Source organism: Anomaloglossus baeobatrachus, chromosome 3 (assembly GCF_048569485.1).
Source record: "Anomaloglossus baeobatrachus isolate aAnoBae1 chromosome 3, aAnoBae1.hap1, whole genome shotgun sequence".
Taxonomy (NCBI): domain Eukaryota; kingdom Metazoa; phylum Chordata; class Amphibia; order Anura; family Aromobatidae; genus Anomaloglossus; species Anomaloglossus baeobatrachus.
This window is the reverse complement of record NC_134355.1, coordinates 608,368,223-608,387,742: the sequence shown is the minus strand read 5'-3', so window position 1 is coordinate 608,387,742 and position 19,520 is coordinate 608,368,223. Positions and strand designations below refer to the sequence as shown.

The 19,520-nt window shown below is 48.9% G+C and overlaps 1 protein-coding gene across 2 annotated transcripts in view; it reads left to right on the top strand.

Annotated features, from left to right (window-relative positions):
* The window catches only part of LOC142296937 (ribonuclease H1-like), a 169,725-nt gene that overhangs the window by 86,959 nt on the left and 63,246 nt on the right, over positions 1–19,520 (top strand). For both annotated transcript variants that reach the window (XM_075341081.1, XM_075341082.1), the window contains exon 4: positions 12,926–12,980. In XM_075341081.1, the coding sequence (XP_075197196.1) occupies positions 12,926–12,980 (55 nt within the window). The remainder of the gene's footprint in view (positions 1–12,925; positions 12,981–19,520) is intronic.

Genomic DNA, 19,520 nt, shown 5'->3' with positions numbered 1-19,520 from the left:
AGGGCTGGAGTCTTATTTACATACTCCAGCCCTCTCACTGGGCACAGTGGGACGCCAGTTTCCCGCTCTTTGTCTGCAGCACGCCCACGGCCCGCCCCTCTTCACAGGACGCCGGCAGCCATTCCTGCACGCAGTCTGAGCTGGAGAACGGACATAGCCCTGGGAGACCCAGACAGGGGATTCTGGCGACCACACACCCGCTGTTTAGCGGGCGGTAAGCAGCACCTAAGTGCTGACCCCACTAGTGCCACAGTGTTGTTTTGTGTACTTTTATCTGTACCTATATATATTGCACTGTACGGTCGCTTCTTGGCTTATACCCCTATATTGCTCTGAGGAGACAACAGCATGTCATCCGCAAAAAGCAAGGGTGCCAAGGCACGGGCTTCATACGCCGCCTGTACCGCATGTGGGGCTGATCTACCGGCAGGTTCCACGGACCCCCATTGTGTGCAATGTTCGGTCCCTGTGCCACTTCGTCAGCCGGAGTCTATGCTATTAGTGGCCCAGGCAGAGACGCCTGTGAACCCTGTCCCGGTGACGGGGACAGAGTTTGCAGTTTTTGCTGATAAGATGTCTGTGACTATGACAAAAATTCTGGAAACCTTGCAGTCCAGGCCGGTCACTCAGACCATGGGTACTGCTGATTCTAGTCCCCCTCAGTTGGAACTAATCCGTGCTCCAAGGGGGTCCCAGACATCACAGGCTGAAGGCTCTGACTCGGACGACAGTCCCAGGCAGCCTAAGCGAGCTCGCTGGGAGAGACCCTCGGCGTCATCACGCTGGTCAGGGTCTCAGCGAGAGGATTCTCTGTATGATGAGACAGAGCTAGGTGATCAGGAGTCTAATCCTGAGACTGCTCTCAACCTGGATACCCCTGATGGTGACGCCACGGTGAATGATCTTATAGCGGCCATCAATAGACTGCTGGATATTTCTCCTCCAGCGGAGGAGGCAGCAGCACAGCAGGAGAAATTCCATTTCAGATATCCCAAACGTAAATTGAGTACTTTCCTGGACCACGCTGACTTCAGAGAAGCAGTCCAGAAACACCATGCTTATCCTGATAAGCGTTTCTCCAAACGTCTTAAGGATACACGTTATCCCTTTCCCCCTGACGTGGTCAAACGCTGGACCCAGTGTCCAAAGGTGGACCCCCCAATCTCCAGGCTTGCGGCTAGATCCATAGTTGCAGTGGAAGATGGGGCTTCACTTAAAGATGCCAATGACAGACAGATGGACCTTTGGTTAAAATCTGTCTATGAAGCTATCGGCGCGTCGTTTGCTCCAGCATTCGCAGCCGTGTGGGCACTCCAAGCTATTTCAGCTGGTCTGGCGCAGGTGGACTCTGTCATACGTCCATCAGTGCCGCAAGTGGCGTCCTTGACATCGCAAATGTCTGCGTTTGCGACTTACGCTATCAATGCGGTCTTGGACTCTACCAGCCGTACGTCAATAGCGTCCGCCAACTCTGTGGTTTTACGCAGAGCCTTATGGTTAAAGGAATGGAAAGCAGATTCTGCTTCCAAAAAATGCTTAACCAGTTTGCCATTATCTCAAGACAGACTGTTTGGTGAGCAATTGGCAGAAATCATTAAACAGTCCAAGGGTAAGGACTCTTCCTTACCACAGCCCAGATCAAGCAAACCTCAACAGTGGAAGGGACAGTCGAGGTTTCGGTCCTTTCGAGGTTCGGGCAGGGCCCAATTCTCCTCGTCCAAAAGGACTCAGAAGGAGCAGAGGAGCTCAGATTCCTGGCGGACTCACTCACGCCCAAAGAAAGCAGCCGGAGGAACCACTTCCAAGCCGGCTGCCTCATGACTTTCGGCCTCCTCTCTCCGCATCCTCGGTCGGTGGCAGGCTCTCCCGCTTTTGCGGCATTTGGCTGCCACAGGTCAAAGACCGGTGGGTAACAGACATTTTGTCTCACGGGTACAGGATAGAGTTCAGTTCTCGTCCTCCGCCTCGGTTCTTCAGAACTTCCCCACATCCCGACCGAGCCGATGCTCTTCTGCAGGCGGTGTGCTCTCTAAGGGCAGAAGGAGTGGTGATCCCTGTTCCTCTTCAGGAACGAGGTCAAGGTTTTTACTCCAATCTGTTTGTGGTGCCAAAAAAGGACGGCTCTTTCCGTCCTGTTCTGGACCTAAAACTGCTCAACAAGCACGTGAAAACCAGGCGGTTCCGGATGGAATCTCTCCGCTCCGTCATTGCCTCAATGTCTCAAGGAGATTTCCTAGCATCAATAGACATCAAAGATGCTTATCTCCACGTGCCGATTGCTCCAGAGCACCAGCGTTTTCTACGCTTCGTTATAGGAGACGAACACCTTCAGTTCGTAGCCCTGCCGTTTGGTCTGGCGACAGCCCCACGGGTTTTCACCAAGGTCATGGCAGCAGTGGTAGCAGTCTTGCACTCTCAGGGACACTCGGTGATCCCTTACTTGGACGATCTACTTGTCAAGGCACCCTCTCAAAAGGCATGCCAACACAGTCTGAACGTTGCGCTGGAGACTCTCCAGACTTTCGGGTGGATCATCAACTTTTCAAAGTCAAATCTGTCACCGACCCAATCACTAACATATCTTGGCATGGAGTTTCATACTCTCTCAGCGATAGTGAAACTTCCGATGGACAAGCAGCGTTCACTACAGACAGGGGTGCACTCTCTCCTTCAAGGCCAGTCGCACCCCTTAAGACGCCTCATGCACTTCCTGGGGAAGATGGTGGCAGCAATGGAGGCAGTCCCGTTTGCGCAGTTTCATCTGCGCCCACTTCAATGGGACATTCTCCGCCAATGGGACGGGAAGTCGACGTCCTTAGACAGGAAAGTCTCCCTTTCCCAGATGGCCAAGGACTCTCTTCAATGGTGGCTTCTTCCCACCTCATTATCACAGGGAAAGTCATTCCTACCCCCATCCTGGGCGGTGGTCACGACAGACGCGAGTCTGTCAGGGTGGGGAGCAGTTTTTCTCCACCACAGGGCTCAGGGTACGTGGACTCAGCAGGAGTCCACCCTTCAGATCAATGTTCTGGAAATCAGGGCAGTGTATCTTACCCTACAAGCCTTCCAGCAGTGGCTGGAAGGAAAGCAGATCCGAATTCAGTCGGACAACTCCACAGCGGTGGCTTACATCAACCACCAAGGCGGGACACGCAGTCGGCAAGCCTTCCAGGAAGTCCGGCGGATTCTGATGTGGGTGGAAGCCACGGCCTCCACCATCTCCGCAGTTCACATCCCCGGAGTAGAAAACTGGGAAGCGGACTTCCTCAGTCGCCAGGGTATGGACGCAGGGGAATGGTCCCTTCACCCGGACGTGTTTCAGGAAATCTGTCGCCGCTGGGGAAGGCCGGACGTCGACCTAATGGCGTCCCGGCACAACAACAAGGTCCCAATTTTCATGGCACGGTCTCGCGATCACAGAGCTCTGGCGGCAGACGCCTTAGTGCAAGATTGGTCGCAGTTCCAGCTGCCCTATGTGTTTCCCCCTCTGGCACTCTTGCCCAGAGTGCTACGCAAGATCAGGTCCGAGTGCCGCCGCGTCCTGCTCGTCGCTCCAGACTGGCCGAGAAGGTCGTGGTATCCGGATCTGTGGCATCTCACGGTAGGCCAACCGTGGGCGCTACCAGACCGGCCAGACTTACTGTCACAAGGGCCATTTTTCCATCTGAATTCTACGGCCCTGAACCTGACTGTGTGGCCATTGAGTCCTGGATACTAGCATCTTCAGGATTATCCCAAGGGGTAGTGACCACCATGAGACAGGCTAGGAAGCCCACGTCTGCTAAGATCTACCACAGAACGTGGAAGATTTTCTTATCCTGGTGCTCGGCACAGGGAGTGTCCCCCTGGCCATTTGCATTGCCTACTTTTCTTTCCTTTCTGCAATCCGGTTTGGAAAAAGGCTTATCACTCGGCTCCCTTAAAGGGCAAGTCTCAGCGCTATCGGTATTTTTTCAAAAGCGTCTAGCGCGACTTCCTCAGGTACGCACGTTCCTGCAGGGGGTTTGTCACATCGTCCCTCCGTACAAACGGCCGTTAGATCCATGGGATCTGAACAGGGTACTAGTCGCTCTCCAGAAGCCGCCCTTCGAGCCTCTGAGGGATGTTTCACTTTCTCGACTCTCACAGAAAGTGGCCTTTCTGGTAGCGGTCACGTCTCTTCGGAGGGTATCCGAGCTGGCGGCGCTGTCATCCAAAGCTCCCTTCCTGGTTTTTCACCAGGACAAGGTGTTGAGGAGAGCCATAAAATGAAATACTTAATTAACCTCTGGACATAGAGCATTGTGGGAAATATGTCGATTTGTCTTACATAATTCAGGTTTCAGATCATATGCATGACACAGATATAAAGGTGGCTGCCATTGCCTGTTTCTCCACACCTTGCCTGGAATGCAAGGAATGTCCAGATGAAAGAAGATACCATATAAGGGAAGATCCCTGGTCAAGCTGGAAATCACAGACCAAACCATCAGCATGGATGCACCAGATGACGTCCCTCCCATCGTCATAGTTTCGTCCACTGGAGTCAGACCTGCCCATCAACAGCAACACGGATCTCCCCATTGGCTAGCCCATGAACTGTCCCACTAAATATGCATATCTGAACTTGTGTACGCCCCTAGCCTATATCAAGAGGACGCACGAGTCTCTCTGTCTGTTTGGTGCCATTTTCTACTGTGACCAAGAAGAGATTACACATCCGACTGTGTCTGGTGTGGATTCTTTTATGCATGCACTTGGCCCATATCAATTCGGCCAGGCAGTAGGCAACTAGTGATCTCTGGTTATGAGTTCACCTTAACATTATTGGCTCCCAACGTGGCGCCAATAGACGGAGACACCTGAAATCCTGATGAACCGGCAACTGGAATGGCATGACGTGCTGGACACCCCAGGAAACTGATCACTTCCGAACGAGAGTACGGTAGGTCTGCTGATTTTTCATAATCTGTAGTCTTCCCGTGGTCTCGGTGGGGTGTGTGGCACTGATTGCCTGACTGTGTCCGGTTTGTTGGGGTATCTGTTGACGGGCAGACGGGTCTCACGGCTATTGGCCATATTAATCTCGGAAGAACCGTCACATATTCAGTTGCCTGCTGCCTGTTGTGTATTTGTGAAGAGAGCATGTGGGTTTGTGAGTTCTGTTAGTTGTCGCCTGTGATATGGTTTGTGGTTCTAGTGAAAACTTAAGTAGTTAATACGGTTTGGTACAAGACCTAGAGATATAGGGCAGGTTTTAATTGGTCAGGTTAGGCACGTGTTTTTCACGGGCTCTCAAATTTGTTGATATGGTAAAGGATATTGTCTGTGGTATAGTATACGGTTGTCGCCTGTGGTACAGTTTATGGCTCTGTAAGGAAATACGTGGGACTGCTGGTACGTGGTAATCTTGGGGCCTAGCGCAGTGTAGCGTGGAATGGCTGGTACGGATACCATTGGGGCATAGCGTTTAAGTTGCGCATTGTGGCTGGTACGTGGTAGTCTTGGGGCCTAACGCTGGACGTGAAATGGCTGGTACGGATACCATTGGGGCTTAGCGCAAGCTTGGGTGATATAATTGGTATGAGGTGTCTTGGGGTCTAGAAAAAGCGCTGGACGTGAATCGGCTGGTACGGGCACCTTGTAGCCAGGGGTGACACCATTGGTGTCTTTATGAATTATGGACCATGTAGAAACTGGGCAGGGACACCGTGACGAGGCGCCTGCTGCAGACTTAACAAAACTTTACTTAGTGTTCAAGTTGTGTGTCAGTTGTGAGTCATCTCCTCCTGTGTTTGTTTGTTGGTTTTGTTGGTGTTGTTTATCTTGAGAGAAAGATGGAAAAATTGGTGAAGCGGTGTCTAGTTGTGCCGGAAAGATCCGGATGAGTGGACTGTGTTGAGATGTGGGGACTCTAGGCCGCAATCCTGTGATAAACCATGTGCTAGTCATGGAGGCAGACATTTTAGGTAAGATTTTAAAATGGTGGATGAAGCACATGGCTGAATGGAGTAGTACATACTTAGACAGAAAAATTAGTGTTTTTAACTGTAGTTGGACCAGGACTGTGGATATGTAAATCTGTGTGTATATGTATAGAGTATGGAATATAGGCAGGAAGGATAATTGGTTAAACTTGTAAGTTTAGCAGAAGTAAAATCAGTTTCTCCCTTCCCCCTCTCATGTGGTTCAACCGCCCTTATACAAAGAAGCCATGTGCTATTCTGGCAGTGGCCATTTTGTTAGTAAATCTGTATGGAGCCCTTCAGCGGAGCTGACAAAACTGCAGCCACTGAATAACATGAAGTGTTAGTAAATGTTTATAGCACTAAAAGATGGAATATTGAATGATTGGGTGGTTGTGGAAGACACTTAATATAGATCCAGGGTGCAGGTTGGATTGAGTCAGGACAGTCACAAGGAGCAATATCTTATTAAATTAATAAGCAATAAAAGAATAAGAGAAAAACCTTAAAATAAACGTACCTTTGCGGCAGATGTCATGATAAATAATACATATTCCAATTACGAATATGGCGAATAATCCTGAGAGTTGAATGTTTTAAAAAAAAAAAAAAAAAAAAAAATCCAACAGAAGGAGAGAGATATCACTCGTGTCCAGGCAAAATGAACTGTGCTTTTGGGGGAAGTAGCAATTTTTAGAAAAAAAAAAAAAACAAAACCTGTGGGGCAGGTTTTTCATCTCACCTTCGATCTATTGTGAGTCAGCTGTGAAGAAAAAAAAAAAAAAAAAAAAAAAACCCAACAGGCCAAACATGGGGGGTTTATCCTGCATTTAATTCATTGCAAATTATATTGGAAAAAGGTTATTGACAGTAGTTTTTTATTTTACTAATTTTATCCCAAAGAAATAAAAGTTAACTGTGGACATGTTTAGATTCATTGATAGCTTTTCAAGCATAGAGGTCTGTTGGATAATCTCCTCAATGATTCAAAAATGAACGCCCCTACATCCAATATCCAGAGGTTGTGCTACGTTATTATAGTTAATAATAATAATAATAATAATAATATAATAATAATTTATTAATATATTTATTAATAATTACAATAATTTGTTTTAAGGAATGTGGATTATTTATGGAATTCTGTGTTTTATATTTAATGTATTGAATAATCTGCTTTCTTTGCAGTGCAGATTTCTGTGGTTTAAGCAAAGGTTATAAAAACCATTGAAAGGGTTTTCCATTATTAAGTTACAGATAAAAACAATATTTCTGCTGTTCCCGATTAGGTACAATCTATACAATGTGACTTTTATACCTAAATGTAGAGCTCCGGGGCCACACACTTTTTGAATCTAATTATGTTTTGGATAATAGATTCAAAAAGGGGGGGAAAGATGATGTGGAAAGTCACACATATTATTTAAGGTTTTAATTTGTTCATCGATTGGGTTTTTCTATTAAGTGTTCTTTATATTTTTATCTGTAAGGACGATACAGCAGACATACATATATCTCATGATTGCTCTGATGTAACAAGAATTGTCAGGTTTTGAACATGTCTCAGATGTGGCCATTGCTAATGCAGATTTTGAGTTTTTCCGTAGATGGATCCAGATACCAAGATGCTGGTTGATTCTGCACTGGATATGCTGAGGTTACGCAACATGAGGTATTAAAAAATCAAACCACTCCTCTCTCATCAAAATAGGAGAATGAGATGAAGATTTGCGATCACTGTGGTTCGTAGAGCGGAAAGGGGTAAGATAGTCAAAATGTGGAGTGTGACGTCATAAATCTATAAAGACCGTAGAGAGTGTATATGAGCCCAGGTGGAGGCGCTCTCCTGTTATCAAAAGAGCCGGTGACTGATGGAGCAGGCAACAAAGAAGCAGTGAATGGGCCTAGAGTTGAGAGTCCTTATACAAAGCAGACCAGTACCTCGGTGGCTCCTGTCACGTCCTCCGTGACATTGGTCACTCCTTGTGTTCTTAAATCCTTACAGGAACAAGCGATTCAGCAAGGAACGGCGTGTGAGACGCAGGGAGCCAGTGACTGAGGAAGGTCTGTGGATAAAGGGCGGTAAGCTTTCTCTGCCATGAGCGCTCTACTCAATAATGGCCCAGGTAACCCATGTGACAAAGGTGTTGGGATGGACAAGATCTGGGCGGCACCACTGCTCAGTACCCAGGTGGCCAGACACATCCAGTCTTGTAAGACGTGTGCCTATTAAGGTAGAAAAAACTGTAAAGACCTCGTAGCAACACCCCCCTCATCCGCTCTACTGCTCCGGTGATTGCAGATTAGTCATATACATCTACCATGAGTAGGTTTATATGAGTTTTGTGCGTGTTGTGTGAATTTCTTTTCAGGCCTGCTGTGAAACATATCCAGTGTGGAAAACATTACTGCTGAAAAACTCATGGTGCTGGTGCTATGTAAAGATGGAGTTCCTAAAAAGCGGTAAAAGTACATATTCTATAGCAGAGGTCACTATAGAGGTCAGTACCTGGGGATGCCCCTGATGAACCCGTCTGCCGTTGTGAAGAGGGGAGAAACGCGTTGCGCTTCTTTCATGCTAAGTGTCTGACAAATATGTGTTTATTTTATTAGCCTGAGTGTGAATTGTACAGGGAGAGTCTGTGATTGGACGAGATCTCCTCATGACTTTACCTGGCCTTATTATTATTATATTTATGCAGTGGGTACATGTTATACATGTGAGATATTTAATTTATTTTAGGGTTTGGTTCTTGAATTTGCTGTATCATATTGATTTAAGCTACAAACAGCTATGTAAATACAGAGTGTGAATATTTAATCTTTGGGAATTAATTGGATATATATAACTGCATATTGACGCCTCTTTATCCCCAGTATCTCACGGTTTCTATATTCCCTCACTGACATTAGCAACACGTATTAGCTTAGCAGTGTAGGGATAGGGAGGGTGAGCCGTCGGTGAGCGGGGGCGCCAATTCGCCTTATAGGGTGCCGACCTCCGCTGCGAGGTAGGGAGAGTTTTAGGGCTATTGCCCCAATCCCTGCCCCCTCCTTTATTGGAATATCTTATTGTGTCTATAGTCACATGGGTGTATGTTGTTTGGAATTTTAATGATTATAACATAAACATGTAACGATCCACAAGATAATGGTGAACGCTGCAAATCATGTAACAAATGTTCGTTTTCCTTAATAATTCAATCTTTATATAAGGTATTTTTGGTTTAGTACCTAGAACGTGATTATATTTCTCACACATACTGCAGATACAGTGTGATATCCTGACCAGTGATGTATGAGCCGTATACAACTGCCTGTATAGTGTGTTAAACATGTGTATCCTCCAATTCCAGATCCTAAATCAGTGTCAGGAGCACGTGGTCTCCAGCCCGGAGACTGGGTGATCCTAAAAAGACAAGTCAGAATGATCCCTGAGTCAGAATCAGGTGGACCGATCCAGCTTATCCCAACCACAGCATCTTCCATGAAGCTTGAGGGAAAACCCATCTGGAGACAGCAGCCGCTGTAAAGAGTCCATCGTACCAGCAGAATGAGGGTCACAACACACATAGTGCTGGATTATCTCATATAGAACTTTATGGAGAATTTCTAGATTGGGGATGATACATGGGAAATAACCATAAGGGAACAATGGGTACAGGAATATTACACAAATAAGGGCTCATGGTGGGAAAGACATTATCTGACCTGAACCGATCAATTATTTTAAGGGTTTAAGTGACTTAAGGATAACATACACTTATAGGTAACTGGTATTGTTTTATTTGTTGGTATTTGAAGCCGTAAAAGTGCTACTCTGTGTTACTGAAGGTAATCGGATCCATGTGTAAGGGAAATCTTGTTAAAGGCCTCCTGGTGGTAGATTATAGACCAGAGACAAGAAGAGATCCATTAGTGTTGTGATACAATCAGGTATATTCGGGTAGAAAAGTCTCGAAGACGCGGACAGCACTCGGATATTGACTGAGAATCAGCCTTTCAGAAACAGTAACGCTAAAAGCTGCAGCATAACAGTAAGAAGCTTATTCTTACAATTGCCTTACTCTTTCTAATCGATTAATCTCGAAATCTGAGTGAGCTCGTCAGCATTAAATAGTCTGTTCTAGTTACCTGTGCCTCTGTGAACTGTGTGTGCGGGATGTGATCAACTCTCTGATCAGCAGTCTGTACCAGCGGGGGCAAAAGCTTAGTATTGCTTGTATAGCGGATAGCAAAACGGAAAAAGGTTGCAGTTAAAGCATTAGAGCTGATGTGTTAGAGGACCATGGTAGGGTCAGAAGGTTAATAAAGTATTTAGGGGGGACTGTTGAGGAGAGCCATAAAATGAAATACTTAATTAACCTCTGGACATAGAGCATTGTGGGAAATATGTCGATTTGTCTTACATAATTCAGGTTTCAGATCATATGCATGACACAGATATAAAGGTGGCTGCCATTGCCTGTTTCTCCACACCTTGCCTGGAATGCAAGGAATGTCCAGATGAAAGAAGATACCATATAAGGGAAGATCCCTGGTCAAGCTGGAAATCACAGACCAAACCATCAGCATGGATGCACCAGATGACGTCCCTCCCATCGTCATAGTTTCGTCCACTGGAGTCAGACCTGCCCATCAACAGCAACACGGATCTCCCCATTGGCTAGCCCATGAACTGTCCCACTAAATATGCATATCTGAACTTGTGTACGCCCCTAGCCTATATCAAGAGGACGCACGAGTCTCTCTGTCTGTTTGGTGCCATTTTCTACTGTGACCAAGAAGAGATTACACATCCGACTGTGTCTGGTGTGGATTCTTTTATGCATGCACTTGGCCCATATCAATTCGGCCAGGCAGTAGGCAACTAGTGATCTCTGGTTATGAGTTCACCTTAACAAAGGTAGTGCTGCGCCCCGTTCAGGAGTTTCTCCCTAAGGTGGTATCCTCTTTTCATCTCAATCAGGATATCTCCTTACCTTCCTTTTGCCCTCATCCAGTTCATCGGTTTGAAAAGGATTTGCATTTGTTGGATCTCGTGAGAGCACTCAGAATCTACATTTCCCGCACGGCGCCCCTGCGCCGCTCGGATGCACTCTTTGTCCTTGTCGCTGGTAAGCGCAAAGGATCGCAGGCTTCCAAATCCACCCTGGCTCGATGGATCAAGGAACCAATTCTTGAAGCCTACCGTTCTGCTGGGCTGCCGGTTCCATCAGGGCTGAAAGCCCATTCTACCAGAGCCGTGGGTGCGTCCTGGGCACTACGACACCAGGCTACGGCTCAACAGGTGTGCCAGGCAGCTACCTGGTCGAGTCTGCACACTTTCACCAAACATTATCAGGTGCATACCTACGCTTCGGCGGACGCCAGCCTAGGTAGAAGAGTCCTGCAGGCGGCGGTTGCCTCCTCGTAGGGGAGAGCTGCCTTGCAGCTCAAACTTGAGGTATTACTTTACCCACCCAGGGACTGCTTTTGGACGTCCCAATCGTCTGGGTCTCCCAATGGAGCGCCGAAGAAGAAGGGAATTTTGTTACTTACCGTAAATTCCTTTTCTTCTAGCTCCAATTGGGAGACCCAGCACCCACCCTGTTTCCTTCGGGATTTTTGGTTTTTTCGGGTACACATGTTGTTCATGTTGAACGGTTTCAGTTCTCCGATGTTACTTCGGATTGAATTTGTTTAAACCAGTTATTGGCTTTCCTCCTTCTTGCTTTTGCACTAAAACTGAAGCAGCCCGTGATCCCACGGGGGGTGTATAGCCAGAAGGGGAGGGGCCTTGCACTTTTTAGTGTAGTGCTTTGTGTGGCCTCCGGAGGCAGTAGCTATACACCCAATCGTCTGGGTCTCCCAATTGGAGCTAGAAGAAAAGGAATTTACGGTAAGTAACAAAATTCCCTTCTTCTGTTTATATATATTTTGTTTTGCTTTCACTTTTCATTGTATGGTTCAATATGCAAATTGCTTCAGAAAGGAAGTGGGCTTGAACTCTAGTGCTACCTTTTGGAAATAACAATCCTTAAGGCCGCTTTACACGCTGCAATCTTGATAGCGAGCATACCCGCCCCAGTCGGTTGTGCGTCACTGGCAAATCGCTGCCCGTGGCGCACAACATCGCTCGGACCCGTCACACTACTTACGTGACCAGCGAACCGCCTCTTTTCTAAGGGGGAGGTTCGTTCGGCGTCACAGCGACGTCACTAAGCGGCCGCCCAATAGAAACGGAGGGGCGGAGATGAGTGGCCGTAACATCCCACCCACCTCCTTTCTTCCTCATTGCTGGTGGCTGCAGGTACGGTGAGGTTCCTCGTTCCTGCGGTGTCGCACATAGCAATGTGTGCTGCCGCAGGAACAACGAACAACCTGCAACAGCAACGATACTCGGGAATAGAGCACCGTGTCAACGAGCAACGATAAGGTGAGTATTTTTGCTCGTTAGCGGTCGCAACGACGTCGCTATCTAGGCCGGATGTGCGTCACGAATTCCGTGACCCCCAACGACATCGCTGTGTGTAAAGCGGCCTTAAGGCTACATGTGCACGCTGCAACAAAACTACAGCTAAACTGCACCTTGTCCTACAAATGTAAAGAAAACCCCACGCTTGTAATGATGCTGGGTTTTTGATGTGGGTTTTTTTGACCATGCGGTTTTTATGCTTTTTTTTTTTTTTTTTTTAAGCAGAGCCGCATTTTTGGTGCAGTTTTGTTGTTGGAAAGTTCTCACTTTTGACTTCCCAGCACAGTGTATGAGAATTCACATTTGCTGTGCGCTTGTTGCAGTTTTTCCATCTGCAGTTTATTAGTTCCAAACTTCTGACAAAAAACCTGCAGCATGTTCTATCCTCTCGCATTTTTACAAACACTGCTTGATGAATTGGGGTCTTGATATTTGCTTCAGCGCAATTCTATGAACTAGTTATTATGTATTAATTTACAAACTGAGAAACTGTATAAATGTGTATATGAAATTACTTTTTCAGAAATGTATCAGAAAGAATGGAAGGCAGACCAACCAATCAGAGGGCTGAACTTCAGGTACGTATATTTTACCTAGTTGGCACTGATCGTAGTGTTTGATTCTTTGGAGATTAATAACTATTCCTGATAACAACTATTCAACTCGTGTGCTTAAAACCTACCTTCTTTGTCGCTCCATTGGGAGACCCAGACAATTGGGTGTATAGCTACTGCCTCCGGAGGCCACACAAAGTATTACACTCAAAAGTGTAAGGCCCCTCCCCTTCTGGCTATACACCCCCAGTGGGATCACTGGCTCACCAGTTTTGTGCTTTGTGCGAAGGAGGTCAGACATCCACGCATAGCTCCACTGTTTAGTCAGCAGCAGCTGCTGACTATGTCGGATGGAAGAAAAGAGGGCCCATACTAGGGCCCCCAGCATGCTCCCTTCTCACCCCACTTTTGTCGGCGGTGTTTGTTAAGGTTGAGGTACCCATTGCGGGTACGGAGGCTGGAGCCCACATGCTGCTTTCCTTCCCCATCCCCTTTCGGCTCTGGGTGAAGTGGGATCTTACCGGTCTCCAGGCACTGAGGCCGTGCTCCATCCACAGCTCCTGGGAATCTGCTGGACATGGAGCGGAGTATCCTCAGGGACATGGCCCTGCTACGTTGAGGTACTCTGTGTCCCTGTGGGGACCGCGCACGGACACACGGCAGCATTGCTGGGTGTGTTAGTGCGCCAGGGACGGCGGCGCTGCCCGCACTAGTGCCATCGCACACTACAGCTTGCTGGGTGTGTTAGTGTATTAGGGGACTACCGCGCTAACCGCCGTTGCCATTTTTATTTCGGGCGCGGCTGGGACTTGTGGTGCGCCGGGGACTTCCGCGCCGACCAAGGCTTATATGCCGGCCGCGCTTATCACTCGAGTCCCCGGCTTGCGCGGCCTAGTCTCACTTCGTTTCCGCCCACAGACCTGCCAGTCAGGGTAGGGGCGTGACGCTGCACAGCACGGCAGCGCTGAGAGCTGGAGTATGCTTTGCATACTCCACCCCTCTCACTGTGTGCACTGTGAAACCGGCAGCGCTGAGAGCTGGAGTATGCTTTGCATACTCCACCCCTCTCACTGTGTACGCTGTGAAGCCGGATTCCCGCATTTTCTCAGGCACGCCCACGGCTTCCTCCTCGACACAGGACGCCGGCAGCCATTCTTGTCAGTGTTTTCTGTAGCGACAGAAGAGACAAGTTTAGGAATCCCTGGCAGGGATTTGGAGAGTCACACAACCGCTGTGACCAGGCGTTAAGCAGCACCTGTGGGGCTGACTCCACTAGTGCCGAAGTGCACATATACATATACATATATGCTTATTCACTATGCATTGCACTATTTAGCTGCATTTTTGTATATACCCTCCTTGATTGTGCGGAGGACATAACAGCATATTGTCTGTGTAAAACAGAGGTGCAGAAGCACATGTTTTCTATGCAGCCGGTACAGCATGTACGGCTATATGGCCGGCAGTGTACATAGACCCCCATTGTATACTACGGAGTCTCTGCTAATCGTCCAGGACATGGGGACGGAGCCTGCAGTTTTTACTGACAGATTTTCTGAGACTATGGCTATAATACTAGAAGCCTTGCAGTCCAGACAAGTCTCTCAAATCCATGGCCACTGTTCATTCATTATCCATGGTCCCCCTCAGTGGGAACAACTTTGAGCTCCGAGGGTGTCATGTGCTTCCCAGAGTGACGGCTCTGACACGGACGACAGTCCCAGACAGCCTGAGAGGCTCACTATGAGCGGCCCTCGACTTCATCGCACTAGTCAGGGTCCCAGCAAGCGGACTCGCTGTGTGATGTGGCGGAGGTAGCTGCTCAAGATCTAATCCTGAGACCGCTCTCAATCTGGATACACCTGATGGTGACGCCATAGTCAATAATCTCATAGCGTCCATCAATAGAATGTTAGTTATTTCTCCCCCAGCTCCTCCAGTGGAAGAGTCAGCTTCATAGCAGGAGAAATTCCATTCACGTATCCCAAGCGTAAATTAAATACTTTCCTTGACAACCCTGACTTTACACAGGCAGTCCAGGAACACCACGCTTATCCAGTTAAGCGCTTCTCCAAACGGCTGAGGATACACGTCATCCCTACCCCCTGACGTGGGCAATGGCTGGACCCAGTGTCCCAAGGGGCATCCTCCAATCTCCAGCTTGCAGCTAGATCCATAGTTGCAGTGGAAGATGGGGCTGCACTTAAAGATGCCACTGACAGACAGAGGGATCTCTGGTCGAAATCCATCTATGAGGCTATCGGCGCGCTGTTAGCTCCAGCATTCGCAGCCGTAGAGGCACTCCAAGCTACTTCAGCTTGTCTTACACAGATGGACACGGTCACACGTACATCTGTTCCGCAAGTGTCATCCTTAACCGCTCAAATGTCTGCATTTGCGTCTTATGCGATTAATGCTGTCCTAGACTCTACGACCCGTACGGCAGTGGCGTCCGCTAACTCCGTGGTTTTACGCAGGGCCTGGGTGTTAACTGAATGGAAGGCAGATTCTGCTTCCAAAAAAGGGCTTAACCAGTTTGCCTTGTTCTGCTGACCGACTGTTTAGTGTGCGTGAGATGTAATCATTAAACAGTTCAAGAGTAAGGATTCTTCCTTACCTCAGCCCAGACAAAACAAACCCCAACATACCAAGAGACAGTCGGGGTTTTCGGTCTTTTCAAGGCTCGGGCAGGTCCCATTTCTCCTCGTCCAAAGAGGACTCAAAAGGATCAGAGGAGCTCAGTTTCTTGGCGGGCTCAGTCACGCCCAAAAAAGACAGCCTGAACACCCGCTTCCAAGAGGCTTCCTCATGACTTGCGGCCTCCTCTCTCCGCATCCTCGGTCGGTAGCAGGCTCTCCCGCCTTGGCGATATTTAGCTGTCACAGGTCAAAGACTGCTGGGTGAGAGACATTCTGTCTCACGGGTACAGGATAGAGTTCAGTTCTCGTCCTCCAACTCAATTCTTCAGAACTTCTCCACCTCCCGACCGAGCCGATGCTCTTCTGCAGGCGGTGGGCACTCTAAAGGCACGAGTGGTGACCCCCGTTCCTCTTCAGGAACAAGGTCACGGTTTTTACTCCGAATTATTTGCGGTGCCAAGAAAGGACGAGTATTTCCGTCCCGTTCTGGATCTAACACGGCTCAACCAGCTCGTGAACACCAGGCGGTTCCGGATGTAATCCCCCCGCTCCGTCATCGCCTCAATGTTTCAAGGAAATTTCCTAACATCGATAGACGTCAAGGATGCTTATCCCCACGTGCCGATTGATCCAGAGCTCCAGCGTTTCTACGCTTTGTTATAAGACGCGAACACCTTCAGTTCGTAACTCTGCCTTCCGGCTGGCGATAGCCCCACGGGTCTTCGCTAAGGTCATGGCAGCAGTAGTACCAGTCCTGCAATCTCAAGGTCACTCTGTGATCCCGTATTTGGGAGATCTACTTGTCAAGGCACCCTCTTAAGGAACATGCCAACACAGCCAAACGTTGCGCTGGAGACTATCCAGAGTTTCGGGTGGATCATCAACTTTTCAAAGTCAGATCCGACCCCGGGCCAATCACTAACATATCTAGGCATGGAGTTTCATACTCTCTCAGCGATAGTGAAGCTTCCGCTAGACAAACAGCGTTCACTACAGACAAGGCTGCAATCTCTCCTTAGGATCAGTCGCACACATTGAGACGCCTCATGCTCACGTAAGATGGTAGCAATGGCGGCAGTCCCTTTCGCGCAGTTTCATCTGCGTCCACTACAATGGGACATTCTCCGCCAATGAGACGGGAGGTCGACGCCCATCGACAGAGACGTCTCCCTTTCTCAGGCGGCCAAAGAATCTCTACGGTGGTGGCTTCTTCCCACCTCATGGTCAGAAAAAAGGTCCTTCCTACCCCCATCCTGGGCGGTAGTTACGACAGGCACGAGTCTATCAGAGTGGGGAGCAGTTTTTCTCTACCACAGGGCTCAAGATACGTGGATTCAGCAAGAGTCCACCCTTCAGATCAATGTTCTGGGAATCGGAGCAGTGTATCTTGTCCTACAAGCCTTCCAGCAGTGGCTGAAAAGCAAGCACATCCGAATTCAGTCGGATATCTCCACAGCGGTGGCATACATCAACCACCACGGAAGAACACGCAGCCGGCAAGCCTTCCAGGAAGCCGGCGGATTCTGACGTGGGTGGAAGACACGGCATCCACCATATCCGCAGTTCACATCCCAGGCGTGGTAAACTAGGAAGCAGACTTCCTCAGTCGCCAGGGTATGGACGCAGGGGAATAGTTTCTTCACCCGGACGGGTTTCAGGAGATCTGTCGCCGCTGCGGGATGCCGGACGTCGACATAATGGCGTCAAGGCACAACAACATTGTCCCGGCTTCATAGCACAGTCTCACGATCATCGAGCTCTGGCGGCGGACGCCTCAGTTCAACATTGGTCGCAGTCCCGGCTACCTTATGTGTCCCACCTCTGGCATTGTTGCCCAGAGTGCTGCGCAAGATCAAGTCCGACTGTCGCCGCGCCATCCTCGTCGCTCCAGATTGGCCGAGGAGGTCGGGGTTCCCGGATCTGTGGTACCTCACGGTAGGCCAACCGTGGGCACTACCAGACCGACCAGACTTGCTGTTTCAAGGGCCCTTTTTTCCATCTGAACTCTGCGGCCCTGAACATGACGGTGTAGCCATTGAGTCCTGGATCCTAGCGTCTTCAGGATTATCTCAGGAGTGGTTGTCACCATGACGCAGGCCAAGAAACCAACGTCCGCCAAGATCTACCACAGATCGTGGAAGATATTCTTATCTTGGTGCTCTGCTCAAGGAGTTTCTCCCTGGCCATTTGCATCGCCTATTTTTCCTTCCTTCCTACAATCTTGGTTGGAAAATGGTTGGTTGCTCAGCTCCCTTAAAGGACAAGTCTCAGCGCTATCTGTATTTTTTCAGAAACGCCTAGCCGACTTCCGCAGGTACGCACGTTCCTGCAGGGAGTTTGTCTTCTCATCACTCCGTACAAGCGGCCGTTAGAGCTCTGGAGTCTGAACAAGGTTCTAATGACTCTCTTGAAGCCGCCTTTCGAGCCTTTGAAAGTTGTTTCCCTTTTCCGTCTTTCACAGAAAGTGGCCTTTCTAGTAGCGGTCACGTCTCTTCAGAGAGTGTCCGAGCTAGCAGCGCTGTCATGCAAATCTACATTCCTGGTCTTCACCAGGACAAGGGGGTTCGGCGTCCGATTCCGGACTTTCTCCCTAAGGTGGTATCCCACTTTCATCTCAATCAAGATATCACCTTACCTTCTTTGTGTCCTCATCCAGTCCATCAATTGGAAAAGGATTTGCATCTGTTGGATCTGGTGAGAGCACTCAGGAGCTACATTCCCGCACGGCGCTCCTGTGCCGCCCGGATTCACTCTTTGTCCTTGTCGCTGGTCAGCGTAAAGGGTCGCAAGCTTCCAAATCCACCCTGACTCGGTGGATCAAGGAACCAATTCTTGAAACCTACCGTTCTGCTAGGCTCCCGGTTCCCTCAGGGCTGAATGCCCATTCTACCAGAGCCGTGGGTGCGTCCTGGGCATTACGGCACCAGGCTACGGCTCAGCAGGTGTGCCAGGCACCTACCTGGTCGAGTCTGCACACTTTTACCAAGCATTATCAGGTGCATACCTACGCTTCGGCAGACGCCAGCCTAGGTAGACAAGTCCTTCAGGCGGCGGTTGCCCACCTGTACGAAAGGGCTGTTTGACGGCCCTACCACGAGGTATTCTTTTACCCACCCAGGGACTGCTTTTGGACGTCCCAATTGTCTGGGTCTCCCAATGGAGCGACAAAGAAGAAGGGAATTTTGTATACTTACCGTAAATTCCTTTTCTTCTAGCTCCAATTGGGAGACCCAGCACCCGCCCTGTTTTCTTAGGGTTTTTTTCGGTACACATGTTGTTCATGTGAATGGTTGCAGTTCTCCGATGTTTCTTCGGATTGAATTGGTCTTTAAACCAGTTATTGGCTTTCCTCCTTCTTGCTTTTGCACTAAACTGGTGAGACAGTGATCCCACTGGGGGTGTATAGCCAGAAGGGGAGGGGCCTTACACTTTTGAGTGTAATACTTTGTGTGGCCTCCGGAGGCAGTAGCTATACACCCAATTGTCTGGGTCTCCCAATTGGAGCTAGAAGAAAAGGAATTTCTTCAGCGCTCTATTGGGAGACCCAGACGATTGGGGTATAGCTACTGCCCTCTGGAGGCCACACAAAGCACTACATTAAAAGTGCAAGGCCCCTCCCCCTCTGGCTATACCCCCCCCGTGGTATCACGGGTTCTCCAGTTTTAGCTTTGTGTGCGAAGGAGGTCAGACATTCCATGCATAGCTCCACAGATTTTAGTCAGCAGTAGCTGCTGACTATTTCGGATGGAAGAAAAGAGGACACATATAGTGTCCCCAGCATGCTCCCTTCTCACCCCTGGATGGTGTTGTAAGGTTGAGGTACCTATTGCTGGTACAGGGCTGGAGCCTGACATGCTGTTTTCCTTCCACATCCCCTGGTAGGGCTCTGTGGAAGTGGGATCCTGCCGGCCTCTCAGCTCTGACG